General features: G+C 55.6%; 8 protein-coding genes across 8 annotated transcripts; 4 read left to right on the top strand and 4 right to left on the bottom strand.

Annotated features, from left to right (window-relative positions):
* Positions 1–347: 347 nt before the first annotated feature.
* Positions 348–2,906, top strand: PFLUO_LOCUS6746 (uncharacterized protein; the record flags this gene model as incomplete). The annotated part of the gene is made up of 2 exons (XM_073784318.1): positions 348–553; positions 605–2,906. The coding sequence occupies 2 exons, from the start codon at positions 348–350 to the stop codon at positions 2,904–2,906; spliced, it is 2,508 nt and encodes an 835-aa protein (XP_073640786.1).
* Positions 2,907–3,628: 722 nt separating this feature from the next.
* Positions 3,629–5,160, bottom strand: PFLUO_LOCUS6745 (uncharacterized protein; the record flags this gene model as incomplete). The annotated part of the gene is made up of 3 exons (XM_073784317.1): positions 3,629–3,671; positions 3,741–4,125; positions 4,197–5,160. The coding sequence occupies 3 exons, from the start codon at positions 5,158–5,160 to the stop codon at positions 3,629–3,631; spliced, it is 1,392 nt and encodes a 463-aa protein (XP_073640785.1).
* Positions 5,161–6,032: 872 nt separating this feature from the next.
* Positions 6,033–7,897, top strand: PFLUO_LOCUS6744 (uncharacterized protein; the record flags this gene model as incomplete). Its single annotated transcript, XM_073784316.1, has 3 exons — positions 6,033–6,398; positions 6,458–6,599; positions 6,651–7,897. The coding sequence occupies 3 exons, from the start codon at positions 6,033–6,035 to the stop codon at positions 7,895–7,897; spliced, it is 1,755 nt and encodes a 584-aa protein (XP_073640784.1).
* Positions 7,898–8,459: 562 nt separating this feature from the next.
* On the top strand, positions 8,460–9,559 carry PFLUO_LOCUS6743 (catabolizes arginine to ornithine and urea; the record flags this gene model as incomplete). The annotated part of the gene is made up of 3 exons (XM_073784315.1): positions 8,460–8,546; positions 8,604–9,187; positions 9,256–9,559. 3 exons carry the CDS (start codon positions 8,460–8,462, stop codon positions 9,557–9,559), a joined length of 975 nt encoding a protein of 324 aa, XP_073640783.1.
* Positions 9,560–10,075: 516 nt separating this feature from the next.
* Positions 10,076–10,745, top strand: PFLUO_LOCUS6742 (uncharacterized protein; the record flags this gene model as incomplete). The annotated part of the gene is made up of 3 exons (XM_073784314.1): positions 10,076–10,233; positions 10,308–10,582; positions 10,639–10,745. The coding sequence occupies 3 exons, from the start codon at positions 10,076–10,078 to the stop codon at positions 10,743–10,745; spliced, it is 540 nt and encodes a 179-aa protein (XP_073640782.1).
* A 634-nt stretch (positions 10,746–11,379) lies between these two features.
* Positions 11,380–13,962, bottom strand: PFLUO_LOCUS6741 (CTD phosphatase Fcp1; the record flags this gene model as incomplete). The annotated part of the gene is made up of 3 exons (XM_073784313.1): positions 11,380–13,510; positions 13,564–13,650; positions 13,715–13,962. 3 exons carry the CDS (start codon positions 13,960–13,962, stop codon positions 11,380–11,382), a joined length of 2,466 nt encoding a protein of 821 aa, XP_073640781.1.
* A 928-nt stretch (positions 13,963–14,890) lies between these two features.
* On the bottom strand, positions 14,891–16,249 carry PFLUO_LOCUS6740 (aspartic proteinase precursor; the record flags this gene model as incomplete). Its single annotated transcript, XM_073784312.1, has 4 exons — positions 14,891–15,179; positions 15,236–15,890; positions 15,944–16,094; positions 16,148–16,249. 4 exons carry the CDS (start codon positions 16,247–16,249, stop codon positions 14,891–14,893), a joined length of 1,197 nt encoding a protein of 398 aa, XP_073640780.1.
* A 456-nt stretch (positions 16,250–16,705) lies between these two features.
* Positions 16,706–18,242, bottom strand: PFLUO_LOCUS6739 (26S proteasome regulatory subunit 6B; the record flags this gene model as incomplete). The annotated part of the gene is made up of 5 exons (XM_073784311.1): positions 16,706–16,724; positions 16,778–17,441; positions 17,494–17,780; positions 17,831–17,929; positions 18,088–18,242. 5 exons carry the CDS (start codon positions 18,240–18,242, stop codon positions 16,706–16,708), a joined length of 1,224 nt encoding a protein of 407 aa, XP_073640779.1.
* Between the last annotated feature and the right edge of the window lie 281 nt (positions 18,243–18,523).

The following is an 18,523-nucleotide window of genomic DNA, read 5'->3' as shown; positions in this document are numbered from 1 at the left end:
CTCGACTCGTGGGTGTTTGCCTGCTGCCCTTGGATTCTGATTCCTCGATCTCGTCCGCGCGACAATCTTCTGGATACTCCCTTCTTCCAGCGGTGGCGTAGCAGATTGACCCTCTGTTATCCCCTCGCTCTTCGCGATCCTCCATCCTTTGCGTTCCACCCGCGTTGGCCCTCGCATCGAACCCCCGTCTGCCACCGCTCCCTCATCCGACCAGCCGGCGCTTTATACCCTGATTAGTTCTTGGTCGGTCGTCGCTCGGTCGCATTCTCCCTACCTCTATCTCCACCCTTCAATTGTTCCAATCTCGTGGAAGAGAGCAGTCTTTGCACCGGCGCTCCTTCGCAACCATGAGCGCCGACGAAGGTGGAGACGCAGTCTTGGTGCCCGCCACCAACGGCGAACACCGTCCCTCTCCTCCCGATTCTACTGCGGTCGCGACTCCAGGCAAGAGAAAACGTCCGAGTCAGGACGAAAAATCGGCTCCAGAGTCAGTTCCCCAGGGCAAACAAGATCTTCACGAGACATTACGAACCCTCGTTGATCTTCTTCTCAAGTAATTTTACTCTTCGATGCCCTTGCCGCCTTTCTTGCTGACAATTCACAGACATGACACCGAGCTTCAACTACTCTCCTGTCCCTTTGCGGCAACTACGAGCAAGCCCCGGACGAAGCGCGCCAAAACCTCGAACGACCAAGAACTTTCTAGTATCCAATCCCGGGTGAACTCGAGCCGCTATAGTACCCTGCAAGAATTTTTGGCGGACATCGAAAAGGCATCTACCGCGGTCATTGAGCGCAACCAACACCAAGCAAATGGCACTAACCCCGACGGGACCCCTCTGACGGAGGTGGTCAACCGCATTGCTGCGTTCAAAAAGCACATGAATACCTTGGTCGGGCAGTCGTTCGTCAGCCAAGTCGACGTGAAAGCAGAGGCATCTGATGACGATTCAGAGGCGCCGGTGTGGTCCACTGTATCAAACATGGGCGCTCGCGAAGACAAGCAGGCTCTGACGCTTTTTGGAAACCCGTCAAATCCACGACATCTTTTCTCGAGTCTTCAAAAATCCACCAAGGTCCCACTTGTTTCGTCTGAATCAGAGGCCGAAACGTTCGTCGAGGTTCAAGAAGCGCTGCGCGAAACGGCCTTGCCTAGTGGCATCACGTCCACAAAAGTGGTTCCCTACAATCTGGAAGCCGCCCCTAAGTCACCGGAATTAACGTTCGGCGATGTGTTTGCACCCCGCCAAGGGCTGCCCCAGTTGGATCCTCCACGCAGACGACGCAGCCGAAGCTTGTCAAGCTCCTGGATCGATCCCTTTGATGCCATCTTGGACACACGGTCCTTCTTGGGTGAGCGCAACAATTACTGCCTCTCCTCACTGCCCTCTGGGCAATGGCTACAGTATGGTGGCGTTACTTCGTCGCCGTCTTGTTGGAGTCGCTTTGAAAAGCACGGTAATGGAGACGTTGTTCCGAGACGCCATGGGGATTTCACGCTCTGGGCTGATGATGACTCGTCCTTGTTACAAGGGGTTTATTCATCATTTGCCCCGTCGTTCGATAGCTCCGGTGCGGTTATCGAGGCCGATCTGAAGGACATGGTTTGGTGGAGTATGCGCGGTTCCAAACGCTTGCGCACACTGCTTTCACTCCCGTATATGGAAGATGCCAAAGATGAGGGAAAATCTACGGTACAACCTGGCAACATTGGCGAACTCGACGAGAGCACTCTGGACGAAATGGTCGCAAATTTCAATCCGGATGACTTTTCTGAGAATGTTGGGGAGACCGATGTGGAAAACAAGGAGGAGCCCGAATCCAAAGATGTTGAGGAAATGCTTGGGGATATTAGCGAATTGCTGGATACATTGAGTTCCTATCAGAAAGTCCGCAACCTCAGTCTGCCTTCCGACGGTGACCAGGAAACCGAGTCCAAAGAATTGCCCGAACTAGACTTTGGCACTCCGCGTTCCCCGTCCACCGCAGAATCGGCCATTTACGATACGCTGAAGTCCAGTCTGGCTGTGCTTATTAGCAATCTGCCACCGTATGCTGTTGCAAAATTGGACGGCGATCAATTGGCAGAGTTGAATATCAGCCAGACGATTCTGATCGAAACCCCGACCTACAGCGGCACAATGGACAAAGACGAGTACACTTTGCAACAGGAACGAGCTGCGGCGATGGCTGCCTCAGCGGCCAACGCCGCGAATCGTACCTCCACGCCATCCAGCGTGCGGTCCAGCAGTTTCCAGGGTCCTCATGGCGGCTATAATCAGCGTGCTTACGTCCCCAATGCTCGAGTATCGCAAGGTGGCTTCCAAGTACCGCCCCAACACGCACGCCAGTCTTCTTCCGGTGCCTACACCCCCCAGGCTTACGGCGGAGGTCGTCCACCAAGCACAAACACTCCATCCCAGCGCCCAGGGCATCTCCAGCAGTACTCGCAGATGACGCCTCAGTACAGTCAGGCGAACAATGTCCCACAGTTCCAGCGTCCCGGTCCCAACGGGTACACTCCTTATTCCGCTCCACAAGGCCAGCCATCCGCTCAAGCCTCTCCCCAGCCCTACACGCCGCGCTCTGGACAAACCGCGCCGTACAGCCAAAAGCCGCCATCATATAACACACCACAGGCACGGACGCCATATGCAAATGCAGGTGCTGCCAACCCAGCACAGCAACGATACCAGCAACAGAATTTCGCAAACTCCGCTGCCGCCGCAACCTATGCTCGCAGCGCCGCCGAGCAAGCCATGTTGATGGACCGTAACAAGGCACAGCTGGCAGCTCAGCAAACCCGGCAAAGCCCGTCGACGCCTCAAACGATAGGACAAAGCATCTCTCCCGAGCGCAGCGTCACGCCTGCCAGCAAGCAGAATGGCACACCTGTTCCGTCATAATTTCTTATCTCTTGGTTGCCAGCACCTTTTCATTGAGAGCCGCCGAGTTTGGACAGCCAAAAAAAAAGTCCGTGTTTTAGAAAGTTCAAACGCAGAGGAGTGTTTTCTTGTTTTGTGCTGCATTTCAACTTCTCCGCCTTTTCTTCTATTCTCACCCATTGTGTTGCTACGAATCTTCTTACCTTTTTATCTGGCTTTTTATCTGGCGTTCTTTGTCTTTTCGGTGACAGCAATTGGCGCGGAAGCGAGGGTTTTTTTCTCTCTTCAGACAGGGGGCTGTGGGCAGGCTGGTTGCTCTCGAATTCTTCTGGATGGCTGCGCTGCGGTGCAGGTTGTCTTCCTTTTTTCTTTCTTATCTGTCTACTACTATGAATTTTTTAAACAGCTAAACTTAGAAGGTCTCTTTCTTGCTTTAGTGCAATTCAATATCAATATATTTCACCATCATCTTGCGTCTCCTCGCACATGGTTAATCGGTAACAATTCAAAGTGGTATTCGGTATGAGCTCAAAACAAAACAACAAAATCAAAAGAACTCCCCAAACACCTCGTCTCCCTCGCCAATGCCATATCCAATCAATGCCAGTTCCCATCCGTGTCCTATGCCAAACGCCTTCTCTTTCTTGAAGCTTGTTCCATCATATCATGTGGTATCATATCATCCATCCAAGGTTTGTTTGCTGCTTTTGCTGTATCTCTTCTCGCCTTGATAATAGAGAGCTTTAAGGGATAAACATGGCTGCCACAGTCATGAAGCCAAAGTATCTATCGAGAAAAGATTAGTTTCGTCCCTTTTCTTATTTCCAGGGGCATCGAAAAGGACGAGAAACATACAGCGTCGCACACCGCCACCCATCCCTCGAATCAACCAATGTATCAATTCCAGCCGAGTAACTCGCCGCGATAGCAGCCGCCGCGCCGCCCACGACCGTCACGACGACGAGCCGGCCCGAGAACTCGGCGATCATGCTGAATGCCAGCAGCGGGAGCAATATCGCGCCGGCGCCGATGATGATGGCCATGTATACTGGGGCCGCGGAGGCGGAAGCGGCCAGGCGCGGAGTCAGCGAGACGAGGTCGAGGTCGTGGTCCAGGAACTTGGTCTCGGATGCGGCGACGGGGTTGTGTTCTTTCATCCAGGCGCGGTAGGTGTGGATATCGTTTTCGGAAGCGCGGGGGAGGGTTTGTGCGACTTTGCTGTATGCGCTGAGGGCGTTGTCTATATACTTCGTTAGGATTTGGTCTTCCAAGTAGATTTCCTCTTATTTGGTGAGATGGAGAAAAACTCACTGTATTGCTCAGTCTTTTGGATCAGATTAGACATTAGGTCCATGCGTCGATAGTGCAGGGACGAGTACACCTGGTGCTTGACATCCATTCGCCGAGAAGCCGGCATCACCTTCGTACCTTCCTCCTCGGCGGTGGTGGAACGATGGAGCTCGTCGTACTCGTCGAGTGCTTGCAGATCCTCTTCCATCTGCGCGATCTCGTCCTGCAGATGGAGCAACACGCGATGGTTCAGGTTCTCGAAGCGTCGGTACAGCGGCGGAAAGCCCGCTTTCTCCTCCGGGGCGGGCTGGGTGAGATGCGCCGCCACGAGTCCATAGCCCGATGGTGCTTGGGGGGTGCTGCTCCGCCTGTTGGTGAGCACGTCGCGGTGAAGACTGTCTTCTGGGCTGCTGGGTGGAGACGGCGGCAGTGGTGATCGATGCATGTCCTGTGTGTAGTAACTCTCTGGCCGAGTGATTTCCAATTGACGCTTGCCGGACGACGACGAGGCATTGGCCTTTCCTCTGAGTGCCTTTGATTGTGCGGCTGTAGACTTCCGCGCCAGCTGCAACTGATTCTCTGACGTCGAGGTCGCAGCAGTATCCGATGACTGGCGCGAGTCGCTCGAACTTTTGAACCCAAAGGAACTTGGTGGACTATGGCCTCCTCCCGACTTCAATACCCCATGTGCCACGGGACTTGTTCGGGGTTTGGGCGATTGGATCTTGGTGAGGGCTTGGGTTCCTTCCTCTTCCGACTCCGACGACTCTGACGACGACTCGCCGTTATCGTCGAGGAATTCGAAGACATTGGGCATCTTGTTCGCCGACTCGGTGGGGGAGGGATCGGAACTCTTTAGTGATTGCTTGGATTGCTCCGTGGTCTCGACAGGGCCAGCCTGTGTGGTCGAAACCGAGGACGTCCTTTTTCGTCCATCTTTCTTATTGTTATTGTTATTCTTCTTGGTACGCTGTTGGAACGGCATGATGATGATGATCGACAATCGTCGATACCCGGGATTCACTGATTAGATTGAGTAGGCCATGTTAATGGAAGGACATGAGATGAAGAACAAACCCCTGGGGGTTTCAATCATTGCAGAAAGGGGCGGCCGATGATAGTTAGGGGTGAGATTCCATGCGACGGGAGGCGTGTTTCATGGAATCTAGGGGGGGTGTCGATTGGGGCGATCCGAGTGACGACCAACCGGAGCAGGGGATGGTTCGTGATGTATATAATCCTTCTAGAGGGGTCAGCCCGGGTGCAACAGAGTTATGTACAGCACGTCACCCCCACAGTAGTAGTCAAGGCCGATCTCTTTTGCACCAGGCCTAAAAATGGAATGCAACGGGGGCTGTCATTCGTCACCTGGCGGGGGACCCTGGACGGGGGCTGAAGCAGACGAAGCGCCGATGGCTTCAGATCAGCGACCAAAGAGTTCCGGGGTTGCAAGGAGGGGTCCCTTGTTGGATCGGATGGTGTACAACCTCGGGTCAGAGACAGAGGGCCGAAAAAAAGTCAAATCGGGAGTTCGTCAGGCAGTCCAACTCACCACTGCCTCGCCCTTGCGGCATCTGGCGGTCTAGAGGCACCCGGAATGGGCCGAGTGCAGAACCGCGGTGACGAGTCGTATCGCGATCACCGATTCTGATTGGCGATGGGGTTGGTCCAGTTGACAATCATCATCATACTTCCTCATCTTGATCGTTGAATGAGAGCATTGGAATGGCGACCGGACGACATCCAGTGGTTCAGTGTTTACTGGTTCCGTGGCGGATCTGCCGATCTCGCCGCCGTGGATCTGCCGCCAACTTCCTCCCTCACTTTCTTTTTCCGTTGCTGTCGGCCCTCCCCCCCATGCTCCGTCCTCTGGCCCGTGGAGCTGTCCGCTCGCTCTGCTCACAATGTCGACGGATCGCCCCAATTCATCATGACAATCACCCTCGCATCCCCCTCCGCCATCTCCAAACCTCCACTTCTCCAGATCGCGTCCCCCTGCGCAAACAACTCAAACAAGACGCCAAGGCCCTCAAGGCGCAAAAGAGACAACGCAAAGAGAGCGAAGAGGCCTCCAGGCAAGAATGGGAATTGACAGTGGGCGTGGAGATCCACGCCCAGCTGGATACAGCTGCGAAGTTGTTCTCTCGGGCGCCGACCTCCAGCACCGATGCCCCGAATTCCAACGTCGCGTTGTTTGACCTGGCCTTTCCGGGCAGTCAGCCGGTTCGTTCGGACACCTCTCCTCCGGCGCAATTGAATTGATTCTGACCGTCATTCTCCAGGAATTTCAAGCCGCGACCCTTCTGCCGGCCCTCCGCGCCGCAATTGCGCTCCACTGCCAGATCCAGCCCGTCAGTCGGTTCGACCGGAAGCATTACTTCTACCAGGACCAGCCGGCAGGGTATCAGATCACACAATACTATGGTGGGTGAGATTCTGCCATGAGGGTCGCCTCCACAACTGACCCTGTCGCAGAACCCTTTGCCCGACACGGCTACGTGGACCTGTTCGATTACGATGGCATTGCCCCCGAAGACGGCGACCGGGTGAGAGTGGATATCAAGCAGGTCCAGCTGGAGCAGGACACGGCCAAGTCCCAAGAGTATCCTCCCTCCACCCAACTCCTCGACTTCAACCGGGTGTCGCACCCCCTCATCGAAGTCATCTCCATGCCCCAGATCCACTCCCCCGCGACGGCCGCGGCCTGTGTCCGGAAACTCCAATCAATCCTACAGGCATGTGGTGCCGTGACGACAGGAATGGAACTGGGGGGGCTGCGGGTCGATGTCAATGTCTCGGTCCGTCGCCGGGACGAGGCCCCGGGACAGCATGCGTACGATGGGATCGAGGGCTTGGGCCAGCGCACGGAGATCAAGAACCTTAGCAGTTTCAAGGCCGTGGAAGATGCGATCGTCGCCGAAAAGAACCGCCAGATCGCCCTGCTGGAGAGCGGCGGCGTGGTGGAAGGCGAGACGCGCGGGTGGACCATCGGTAGCACCGAGACCCGCAAGCTGCGCGGCAAAGAGGGTGCTGTGGATTATCGCTACATGCCCGATCCCGACATCCCGCCGCTGATAATTGGCGAGGACCTGATCGCTCATCTTGAGCAGGCGTTGCCCTCCTCGCCGGATGCTCTGGTGGCCATGCTGGTGGGACCGGAGTACGGCCTGCCCATCGAAGACGCCAAACCGCTCATCGAGCTGGATGATGGCGCGCGCCTTGAGTACTATCAGGATGTGGTGGATATCCTTCGCCCTCTCCAGGCCGACCAAGACGACAAGAAGGTCGCCCGGGTCGCTGGCAACTGGGTTCTACACGAGCTGGGCGGGTTGTTGACCAAGACCGACCGAGCCTGGGACGCAGCGATCGTCCCCGCCCAGGCCTTAGCCCACATTGTCGACCAGCTCCAGCGCAAGCGCATCACAGGACCCACGGCCAAACAGGTGCTGGCCGCCGTGTTCGACGGGGACCGGCGCCCCGTGCCGCAGCTGCTCGAGGAAGACAACCTCCTGCTGCGCCCGCTCTCGCGCGAGGAGTACGTCGCGCTGGCCCAGGCGGCCCTCGCTCTGAATCCCGGGATGGTCGAGCAGATCCGGACGAAGAATCAGCTGGGCAAGCTGGGTTGGTTCGTGGGCCAGATGATGCGCGCTGGCGAGAAGGGCCGGGTCGAGGCGCCCAAGGCGGAGGAGATTCTGCGCGAGTTGATTCTGGATGAGCCGTAGCTGTGTATAATATATGTAGTCCTTTTCTCAATGATACCCTTGTCCAAGTCCCTCTTATAGATCTGGTACCACCCTCTCTTCCCGGCCGCAACATCCGAACCACGCAAATCAAATAAAAATTAAATCAATTAATCGTCCCAAAGCAATGACGATAGGCATGCATGTACCAAACCTGCAAATTCCTCTGCAAATCCCCTCGTGGTGGACACCGGCCGGGCCTAAACGGGGCCGCTCTCCTCAACCTGTACTTAGGGGAAGACACGGCGGAGTCGCTGATCCCTAAAAGCAGTTTTTAGCGACTCGCGGGTTGTAACGCGCACCACGGCCTGTTAGGGACACGGTTGGTGTCGGAAAGGGGGGGACAGGAGGTATTCATAAAGGGAGCATTGTTTCTCTTCTTTTTTTGCTCCTTGATTTTCTCATACATCATTCTGACTTGACTACGACCTGTGTCTCTTTCCTCTTGTTGCCCCCCCTCGGTCCCACTTTTTTACTCGGATCTACATCGATCTTATCTCTAATCTCCCTCACCTCTTTCACTGTGAATTAGCAGACCGGCACAATGACGCTCCCGTCTACAATCGCCTCACGATTCCTCTCGCACCCGAACTCGCTCGGCGTAGTGGCTGTCGGATTCGATGGCGGACAGGTATGTATATCTCCGAAGAGACCCTACCGCAACTCGGTTCTGACGATGCGATCAAAGTGCAAAAAGGGCGTCGAAGCGGCCCCAATGGCCCTGATCGAGGCCGGGCTCCTCACCCAACTCCGCGAGGACCTCGACTACGACATCCACCACGACGACAAGATCCACTACTACGAAGACTCCATCCCGGCGTCAGACCCGGACCACCGCGGCATGAAGAACCCACGCGCCGTCAGCGCCGTGACCGAGCAGCTGAGCAAGCAGGTATACAGCCACGCGCGGGAGGGCAAGTTCGTGCTCACCTTGGGCGGCGACCACTCCATCGCCATCGGCACCGTCTCCGGCACGGCCAAGGCGATCCGCGAGCGGCTGGGCCGCGAGATGGCGGTTATCTGGGTCGACGCGCACGCGGATATCAATCTCCCCGAGACGAGCGACAGTGGCAATATCCACGGGATGCCCATGGCGTTTCTGACCAGGCTGGCGAGGGAGGACAAGAAGGATATATTCGGCTGGTTGCAGGATGAGCATACCGTGAGCACGCGCAAGCTGGTGTATATCGGGCTGCGCGATGTCGATCGCGGCGAGAAGAAGATCCTGCGCGAGAATGGGATCAAAGCGTTTAGCATGCACGATATCGACCGGTGAGAACCCTTCGTTCCCTCTTGTTTCTTTCTCTTGGATGTCAAAAACTAATTTTTCCGTCGGTCAGCCACGGCGTCGGCCGCGTCGTCGAGATGGCGCTCGCGCACATCGGCAACGACACGCCCATCCACCTATCCTTTGACGTCGACGCGCTGGACCCGCAGTGGGCGCCGAGCACGGGCACGCCGGTGCGCGGTGGTCTGACGCTGCGCGAGGGCGACTTTATCTGTGAGTGCGTGCATGAGACGGGCAATCTGGTTGCTATGGACTTGGTCGAGGTCAACCCCAGCCTGGAGGCGGGCGGAGCGAGTGAGACGATTCGGGCGGGATGCTCGCTGGTTCGGAGTGCGCTGGGGGATACGCTGTTGTAGAGTGAGTGGAAGTGTAAGGGGTGGGTGTTTTAGTGGGTGGGTTGTCTGAGAATAAATAGAGTAAACAATCATCATGTGGGGATTGATCCCCTTCCCGGCCTCCTTCATTATTTCTTCTTCGTCTTCTCTGTCTTCCGACCACAGACATTCGCTCCACTTGATCTCTTGCTCTTCCTTCTCTATTAATTAATTATCTCCCTCCTCCCTCCGATCGCCTGCTATTTGAATCCCGGATTCGCGCAACGCATCGGGCCCAGAACTTACCCGGCCGCAGCCCCGCGCGATAAACAAACATCCAACAAACCAGACCCAAGGCGTCAGATTTTCGCATCGGGCATACAAGGACCACGCCACACCACATATCAGCCCTCTCGCGCGCGCATTTCGTTTCCTGTCCAGAAAGTCGATATCTCACGACCGACGGTGTCCAAGAAAGACTGGAGAAATCCAGCGCCGAGTCCACCACCACCAACCGACCCCCATCCCGGATCATAAGTGCCCTCGTCCTCGCCCACCATGGCGGTAATCCGCCGCGAATCGCGCCGACACTACCGCTGGCCAGAGATCCAGTTCCACCTCTTGATCATTGTGGTGCTCTCCGGCTCTGCGACGTGCCTGGGGATCTTTGCATGGTTCATGTCTGTACAAGCGCAGATGGACCTCGGAACACCGTGGTAAGTCCTACTCTCTTTCTCCCTTTTATGCCTGGCAATTAAACATGCTAATGAAATGGAATGGAATCAAACAGGCTCTTCCCCTACATGGTAGTCACCGGCGGACTAGGCGTCTTCTTCGTCCTCCTCGTCATCCTCCTTATCTCCCGCGGTTTCCTCTTACCGGGGATCGTCATCATCGGCAGCTTCATCCTCTTCGTCCTGTGGCTGACGGGTCTTATTGAGACTTCGTTGCTCCTGTACGGTGTTACGGGCAATGTGAATGATAATTGCCAGATCTATGTCGTGGATAATGTGTCGAGGGGGAATACTATCGATACGCTGGCTTGGTTGACGCAGAGCACGATATGTATGTCATTTTCTTTCTTTCCGGTTGCTTGACCTTCTCGCTGACTGTTTCTATAGGCAATTGCTGGAAAACGGCGTTTGCATTCGAGCTCGTCAATACCGTCTTCTATTTCTGGATGATGGTCATGTCGTGGCAGGTGCATCGCGATTTTAGGGTTGATTGATCTTCCCGAGGCCTTCTTTCAATGTTTGTTTTTATTTTCATGATTTTGATTTTTGTTCTGACTTTCTATTCTTGACTCGGACTTACTTTTTGATACCACTTTGCATGAGCATGTTGGCGTTTACAGTTAATAGCATCAGATCTTGTTTTTTTGGTTTTGGTTGAATGGAATTAGCCCTACGCCTTGTGCCGAGGCCCTGAAATATTCAACAGTCTTTCCACATTGCACAGATATTCATACTCTTTCGATTGTCACATGTACCTATAACAAAAACGCTTCTCGAACAAGATACACAAAACTTCCAGAAGATAGTCAGGGTGGATAGATAATCACCAAACAACTCCTGGAGATCCATCCAACCACGCATCCCATCCATCTTAGGAAATCAAAAGGAACAAGAAAAGCAAATGGGAGACGAAAAAAAGACACTGATAAACGCCGTCGCTATGCCATGGCGCATTGCAACTGCAGAAAATTGGAGGAAAGAAGACAAACAGGAAAGAAGAGAGTCGGCACAGAGAGAGCAGAGGGAAGGGCATCTTGAGGAGGATGGCGGATGGCAGAGACAAACAAACAGAGGATAGAGGAGGAGGAATGGAAGCCAAGCAGCCCAAAAACGAAGACATGCACTCGACTAACCATTCTCCGCGGCAATGTCCTCCTCCGCCTTGGGATCGTAATCCCCATCCTCAAACGCAGCAAGCATCTCGCGCTCCAGTTCATCATCCTCATCTTCGGGATAGCTCACCGCCAGACCGCTGCGCGCTCCCGCCGCCGAAGCATCGGGCTCCTCTCCCTCCGGACCAGAAGGAAGTGCACGCTCCGATGCCGTCTCGTCAGTACCCGAACTAGTCGCCGTAGCCACTTCTCGAAGACCCGTGCTGCGTTCGTAGGAACGTTTGATTCGCTGCGACAGCCGCGAGCCCGCGATATCGGACTCGTCCTCATCATCTTCCACGGTCTCCTCGTCATTTTCACCGCCGGAGGCGCCCTCGTCGCGTTTGCGTTTCTTGCCACTCCCGGCGTTTTCATCGGCCAGGAAGGATGTCTCGCTGTCGCTTTCGCTCTCGTCGTCGCTGCCGAGGAACTCCTTTAGCTCGTCGTGCACCGCGGCTTGCTCGTCGGCGTCGTAGCCGATAGACGATGTCTCGAGACCCGAGGAGCGGAATAGATCCTCGTTGCCTTCTTCCTCTTCTGTCCAGAGGGATCCTGCTGCTTCGTCTTCGGAGGATAGCCACGAGCTCTCGGCAAGCTCGCGTGAGCCGGGGGAGAAAGGTTCGCCGCGGTCATCCGGGTGGACGGGGAGCAGGTAGGGACCCTCTCCGACGTGGCTCCATTGTGCCAGGCAGTCGACCAGCCACTGGGTGGTAACGATCTTGACATTCGGATATCGCGTGGCTTCGCGGACCTTGGCGGTGCGGTTGCGGCCAGCCACTAGATGGGTGGTGCGCGGGCTGATTTTGGGTGCGATGACGGCGCCAAAGCTCTTCGCCCAGAGCGAGATGTCGGCGTTCTGGGTGTCCGTGCCGAGAGGGAGGACGCCCGAAAACACCAGAACCACACCCCCGAGAACTCGTCGTTTGATCTGCGGCATGATCTCCTTGACGTCAGGGACAAGCCTTAGGTCAACGCCTTTTCCCCTGGACGCGACCTTCTCGCCCTTCAATTCCGCCACTCGGCCCCCAAGTGCACGACTGCGCTTCTTGTCGTACTCCTCAAAGAAACTGATATGAACTTGCTCCAGACGGTCCTGCAGCTGATAAAGCTCGCGGTCGTGGTCTTCCAGCAGGTGGTGGCGGGGCTTGATAGGTTCCTGCGACTCATCGACACTGTCCTCGCTGCTCTCTGCGGATCCATCGTCCTCCGCCTCCAACTCTTTCTGCTTTTGAAGTAATGGTCGGTCCTCCACCTGGTGCAATATCGTCTCCTCCTGTGCATGCGTCTGCTCCTTTAGCAAAATTGGATTGTCCCCTCCTCCCATGCTCACCAACTGCTCCAACGCCGAAACTTCGTTTCCGGCTTCTGGCTTCGCGGATGCACCGTTGACATGATGCTCGGTCGGCGGTTTCTCCTTGATGACTTTCACGGGAACTTTGTTCGTCTCGCCAATGTCTTGCTTTTTCGGTAGGAAGCTGGAGTTGATATCACCGATACCCACGAAGAAATCGTAGGGTGAGACCTTGATGAGATTGGGGTTCCACCGCCATACATCGCCGCGGTCATCAATAATGACAACCATCTTCGTGTCGACGGGGAACAGTCGCTGCAGGTTCTTGGCCGTCAAGCTTCCGCTCTCGTCACGGCTGAGGATCCGATCCCCAAAGAGCTTGCGGGTGGGGTCGATGATGTTGGCAATTTGCTGAGCGTAGGCCCGGGTGCCCATGGTGTAGATATGCAGCTCGAACAGCTGGGCAACTTTCTCCAGAAACTCCTCCAGGCCGGGGCGCAGCTTGATGTAGTACCAGCACCCGCGCATACCCGGTCCGTCGTCAATCAACTGGAACTCATGCACGTCACGAAGCGCTTGATGATTCGGGTTGTCCTTGTCCTCCTTCCATTCTTTGACTGTCGGATCCACCGTCGCATGGATAATAGTCTGATCAAGATCCACTACCAGCGAGAGGCGGCGAGATTCCAGCAGGCGACGTTTCGCATCCTCTTCAACACGTGCCGCCTCATTTTTACTGACTGTCAGTGCGGTGTTGTCGTGAACCATCTTAATTGTGGCGCGCTCGGTTCCGAGGATCTCAGTGTTGTAGTTGTATCTACCCCATAGTCATTAATCAAGCCACAAGGAAACTTACGGATGTATACATACTCGGTCATGTCCTTCCCACACTCGGCACACATTCCACCAAACTGAATCTCGTGCGCACATGGCTCATCGATTTCGACAATGTCAACCCTAGAACGCATCCCGTAATCAGCAAAAAGAACATCCGCCACCCCCAAAGAAAGATCAGACTCACGGGTCGTCAATGATATCCCCCTTGGCAATCTTCCACTGCACAATTTCCCCATCGACAGTGGACTCGAACCGAGTCGGGAACCTGCGCTCCACCTCGATTCTATTCCCCAGCCCATCACCCTCCGAGACGGTGGTCTCGTAAACATACCAGAACAAAGCCTCGTCCCGTTCCACCGCGTCGCCAGGCTTCTTGAGCAGCGACGTCACGGTGATCGGGTAGTGGAGGCTGGGCGGCAGACGGAGAAGCATGGTCGACCTCCTACTTCGCCCACACCCAGGCGGCGGTGATGACGAGGTTTCCTCAGCTCAATTCTTTTCTTTCCTCCGCGCCTCTTCTTTCAAATGCGTATGCTTGTGAGATCACGTCGGACGCGGACGTGGTCGTCGTGTTGTGGGGGTGATCGCGTGCGAGTGGGTCTTTTTTTTTTAGCTGGGAGCCATTACCAACACGCGACGCGTGTGCGGGTGCGAAATGAGGGTAATGTAATGTTGAGAGGCGTTTGGGATTGTTTCTCGAGGATCAATTCAAGGGGAGTGATGAGGGTTGAGGGAGAGATGGTGTGCTGGGCGCAAGGTACGGTTGAGGTCGGGTCGGGGGCAAATCGCCACGGGACGCGGATCGAGTAGACGGAAGCGTGCGCCTAGCACAACCTGGCGCGCTAATCGAAGACAGAACACGCACCAGGCGCACGAACCGACCGGAAGTGAAATGGTATGAAAATAAAAGGGGGATGCGATGTGCCACGATGGACAGAGGGAAAAGCCGAGCTCAAGTAGTTGGGCCAGTCGTGCGGGGCGAGGAGAGAACAAGAGACGCAGCTTATGTCAACCCGGCGGTTCCTCGGATGGGGGCCTCCACATCTACTTCAACTACATCATCAACTACACGGGGAAGATCATTCATACAAGCAGGGTAATAGATTCAGCAAGTCTGGCAAATGAACGAAAATGCGAAATAGGTCCAGGCCCCAGGGAGAGGCTGCATTTACGGTATCAATAGATAAACACGACGGGCACGGAAACACGACTTCAAGACAGTGCCACTATTGGCTGACGACGAGAGATACTCACAGCCTCCGGTGCAAGACCAGCAGGCGAAAGCCAGGCATATATACGAAACATCCTCCCCAGTGCAGATCACGGACGGACCTCGACCCAAGTATTATGAACAAACACTTTACTTGGCCTTGGCCAGACCCACGGCGTTGTTGCCCACGTCGTAGACGCTGTACCACTGGCGCAGGAAGGAGTCACCCAGAATCGCCAGAGGGCCGACGGGCTCGGGGAAGTCCATGCCCATGAAGCTGCTGATACAGGAGCCCTGGACCTCCATGATGTAGTCGTACGGGCCGATGGTGAAGTTGTGGCCACTGAGGTTGAAGGTGAGATCGGGCAGCGAGTCACGCTTCTCGCACTCGACGGTGTACTGGCCAGTGAAGGACTTCTTGGCGCCAATCTCCTTGTTCCTGTTTTGGGATGGTTAGCGGAGAGAAAATTTCAGCAGCAGAGACAAGGGACGTACAGAAGCTCGGCCAGAGTCGAAGGCAGAGCAATAAGCGAAGTGCCGGTGTCCAGGATGATACCGGTGTTGTCCAGGTCAGCAGTGTTGTCGCCGAAGGTGATGGCATTGAATTCCACCTCCCAGTAGGCCTTGCGGCGCAGGGGAATCTTGGTCAACTCGCCCGTGTAGTGGCTCTTGTCCAGACCACCGAAGGTGGCCTCGGAGCTGTCGCCCTCCTTGTTGGTGTCACCCAGGTAGAAAGCAAATACGGGCTCATCCAGAAGATCCTGGCTAAGCATGTTGTAGAAGGGAGGCACCATCTTGTTGACGGAGATGGTGTCGTAGCCCAGACCCAGAATGCCGTCGAACCGACCGAAAGCAAAGGCCAGTCCGGGCTCGTTGGTAGCCTCGGCAAAGTCCTGCTTCTTGACCTTCAGATCACCGATCTGCAGGGTATCCTGAGAGACAAAGCCGCTCAGGCTACCGGATCCGTATTGGATCTCAAACTCGGAACCGTTCTTCTTGTAGGTGCTCGACGAGGACGAATCATACTTGGAGTGGAGGTAGCAGGCGATGGAGTTGCACTCGGACGACGGAACCCACAGGTTCGAGCTGCCCGTATCGAGAACGACCTTGAAGCTCTGGGGGGGAGTCCCGAGAGAGATCTCGGAGAAGTCTGGGAGAAGGGTCAGTGCGAGTCCGGGAGGATCAACACGGGGGGTCTCATACACTGGGCGTTCATAAAGTTGTCCACCAGCACATCGTGGCCAGCGGAACCCTTCAGGGAGGTATCCTGGAAGGTGTTGTCGTGAGACTGGGGGCGGTAGCCCATGTACTTCTGGCCCAGAGCGCGGACCTGGTCATCAAAGTTGTGTGTTTTCTGCCATCCCATTAGACCGAAAAAGACTGGATGGTCAAGAGTGGTGGACGTACCAGCTGCTCCTCGAGAGGGACCTTGTTGATCTTCAGCTTATGCACCTCGGCGGCAGCACTGCCCAGCAAGGCCGAGGCCGTCAGCAGGGCGATGGACTTCATGATGGATCCAGACAGGAGAGAGAGTGAATCAAGAGAATAATATCTGGCGAACGACTGTGAGATGGAGTGGGTGATGATAGATAAGAGATGGGGAAGAGAGATGGGAGGAAAGAGAGAGGCCGGGCCAAACAACAGCGGTCACCTGGGGGGATCGGCGCTTTACTCATGACGCAAGCAGCGACGGATGACTCAGCGATGGACTATTGGGCTGCCTTGTTCTGGATTTACTTTTACACGGTCGTCGTGGCGCGGAACATGGGGAGCTACGATTGGAGGCGGACAGAATCAAATAGTACACAGATTGGATGGAATAAATTACCACCGTGTCTGCCTGGTGGTGATGATGCAGACGCTGGGATCCGGTTGAGTGGCCGGATGCGCCCCTTCCGGTACCTGGCAGCAGCTGACAACCAATCGATCACATGGGCAAACCACAGTGTCACATCCACGAACAATCTACCGGTAAAAGTCCATCCTGGAGGAGAGAGGTTAGCATCGCACGGCATCAATAATTCATAAACCACATACCGCTCGTCGTCCTGTCCGCTCTTCACCTGCGCCTGATACGCGTCCTCCAGGTCGGACTGGATGATGTTGTAGCGATTCTTCCGCACGGCCCGCAGCCCAGCCTCCTGCATGATCGCCGCAATCACCGCGCCGGACAAGGGCTCGTTGCGCACAATCAGCGAGTCCAGGTCCACCTCGGGGGACAGCGACATCTTGGATGCGATGGTCGTGAAGATCAGGCGGCGCTCGCGGCGATCGCGCAGCGACGGGAACTCGATCTTTCGGTCCAGACGACCGGGACGCAGCAGCGCCGGGTCCAGCGTGTCGGCTCGGTTGGTGGCCATGATGACCTTGACGTTGCTGGTCTGCTCGAACCCGTCCATCTGGTTCAGCAGCTCCAGCAGGATCCGCTGCACTTCACGATCCGCACCGGTCTGCGCGTCAAAACGCTTGGTCGCGATCGCGTCGATCTCGTCGATGAAGATAATGGCCGGCGAGTTCTCACGCGCCATCCGGAACACATCGCGGACCATCCGGGGTCCTTCTCCCAGATATTTTTGCACAAACTCCGAGCCGTTGACACGGATGAAGCTGGCAGTCGTGCTGTTGGCCACGGCCTTCACCAGCATAGTCTTACCCGTACCAGGGGGTCCGTACAGCAGGACACCGCGAGGCGGGTCAATACCTACATCGCGTTAGCCAATATGATACCCGAAACGATAGTATCCGCAACCCACCAATCTGTCTGTAGAGGTCGAAATGCGTCAAAGGCAACTCGACAGCCTCCCGAATCTCCTGCTTCTGCATGTCCAACCCACCAACATCGGCGTACGTCACATCCGGCTTCTCGCTCTCGCCCAGCATGGCAATTGAGGAGTCGGCCTCCGGGGGAAGGATGTCAACCAGCGCATTCGAGTGGCGGTGGAGGGCGACGGAGGATGAAGGCTTCAGCTTCTCGCGGTCGAGCGTGGACAGGATGCGGACGACGTAATTAGAGCCGGTCGAACTCTGGACAATGCCAGTGCTAGAAGACACATTAGCGTAGAGTCGTGGTTTGGATATCAAGATGCCTACTTCTGATCGATGGCTTCCATGAACTGTCCGATGACCAAGGGCACACTCTGTATCCGCTTGATCTCCTCTTGTGCCCGAACGAGCTCCCTCTTCAAGCTTCTGTATGCGAGAGACCGGTTAGTATTGTCATGAAAAATGTCGAGGAGTCGGGTGCATGCCTCTGCTCATCCTTGATATATTCCTCCTGCAGTTGGATGTACCTGTTCGATCTCCATCAGCACTGGCCACTTTGGCTCCAAGGTCTGCGAAAACCATACTCCAAGTGTCTCTGTAGCCTCTTGAGCGTGGCATATTCATCATTGGCATCCGCCTCTGTGCCCTCGAGCGATTCTATGTTCGAGAGGGTATCCAGGGCACCGGGCCTGGGCAGAGGCGTGACGTTCGCCGGGCTCTCCACGGCAACGTCTCCCATGGTGGAGTCTGGGGGCCGACAATGAAAACGGGTGCGTAAGAATGTGAGAGCGAGAGAGGTGGCTGCGGTTCCGAGAATGGATCGAGAAGGACGTGGTGATGGTGATGGTGATGCGTGTCGGGGAGTCTGTGGCTCTGGAGCTTTCGATGATTCGGGAGCTTGGTCGGTCACGTGATAGGTCTTCCATCTCATCGGACAGTATGTACCGTAGTAGGAACAGGACCCAGTATTCTAGTGTCGGCTTAGGAGTTCTGACAGGATCATTCGAGAGCTTATTAGGG

Source organism: Penicillium psychrofluorescens (genome assembly GCF_964197705.1).
Source record: "Penicillium psychrofluorescens genome assembly, chromosome: 4".
NCBI lineage: Eukaryota > Fungi > Ascomycota > Eurotiomycetes > Eurotiales > Aspergillaceae > Penicillium > Penicillium psychrofluorescens.
The sequence above is the reverse complement of the archived record's forward strand: the minus strand, read 5'-3'. Positions and strand labels throughout refer to the sequence as shown.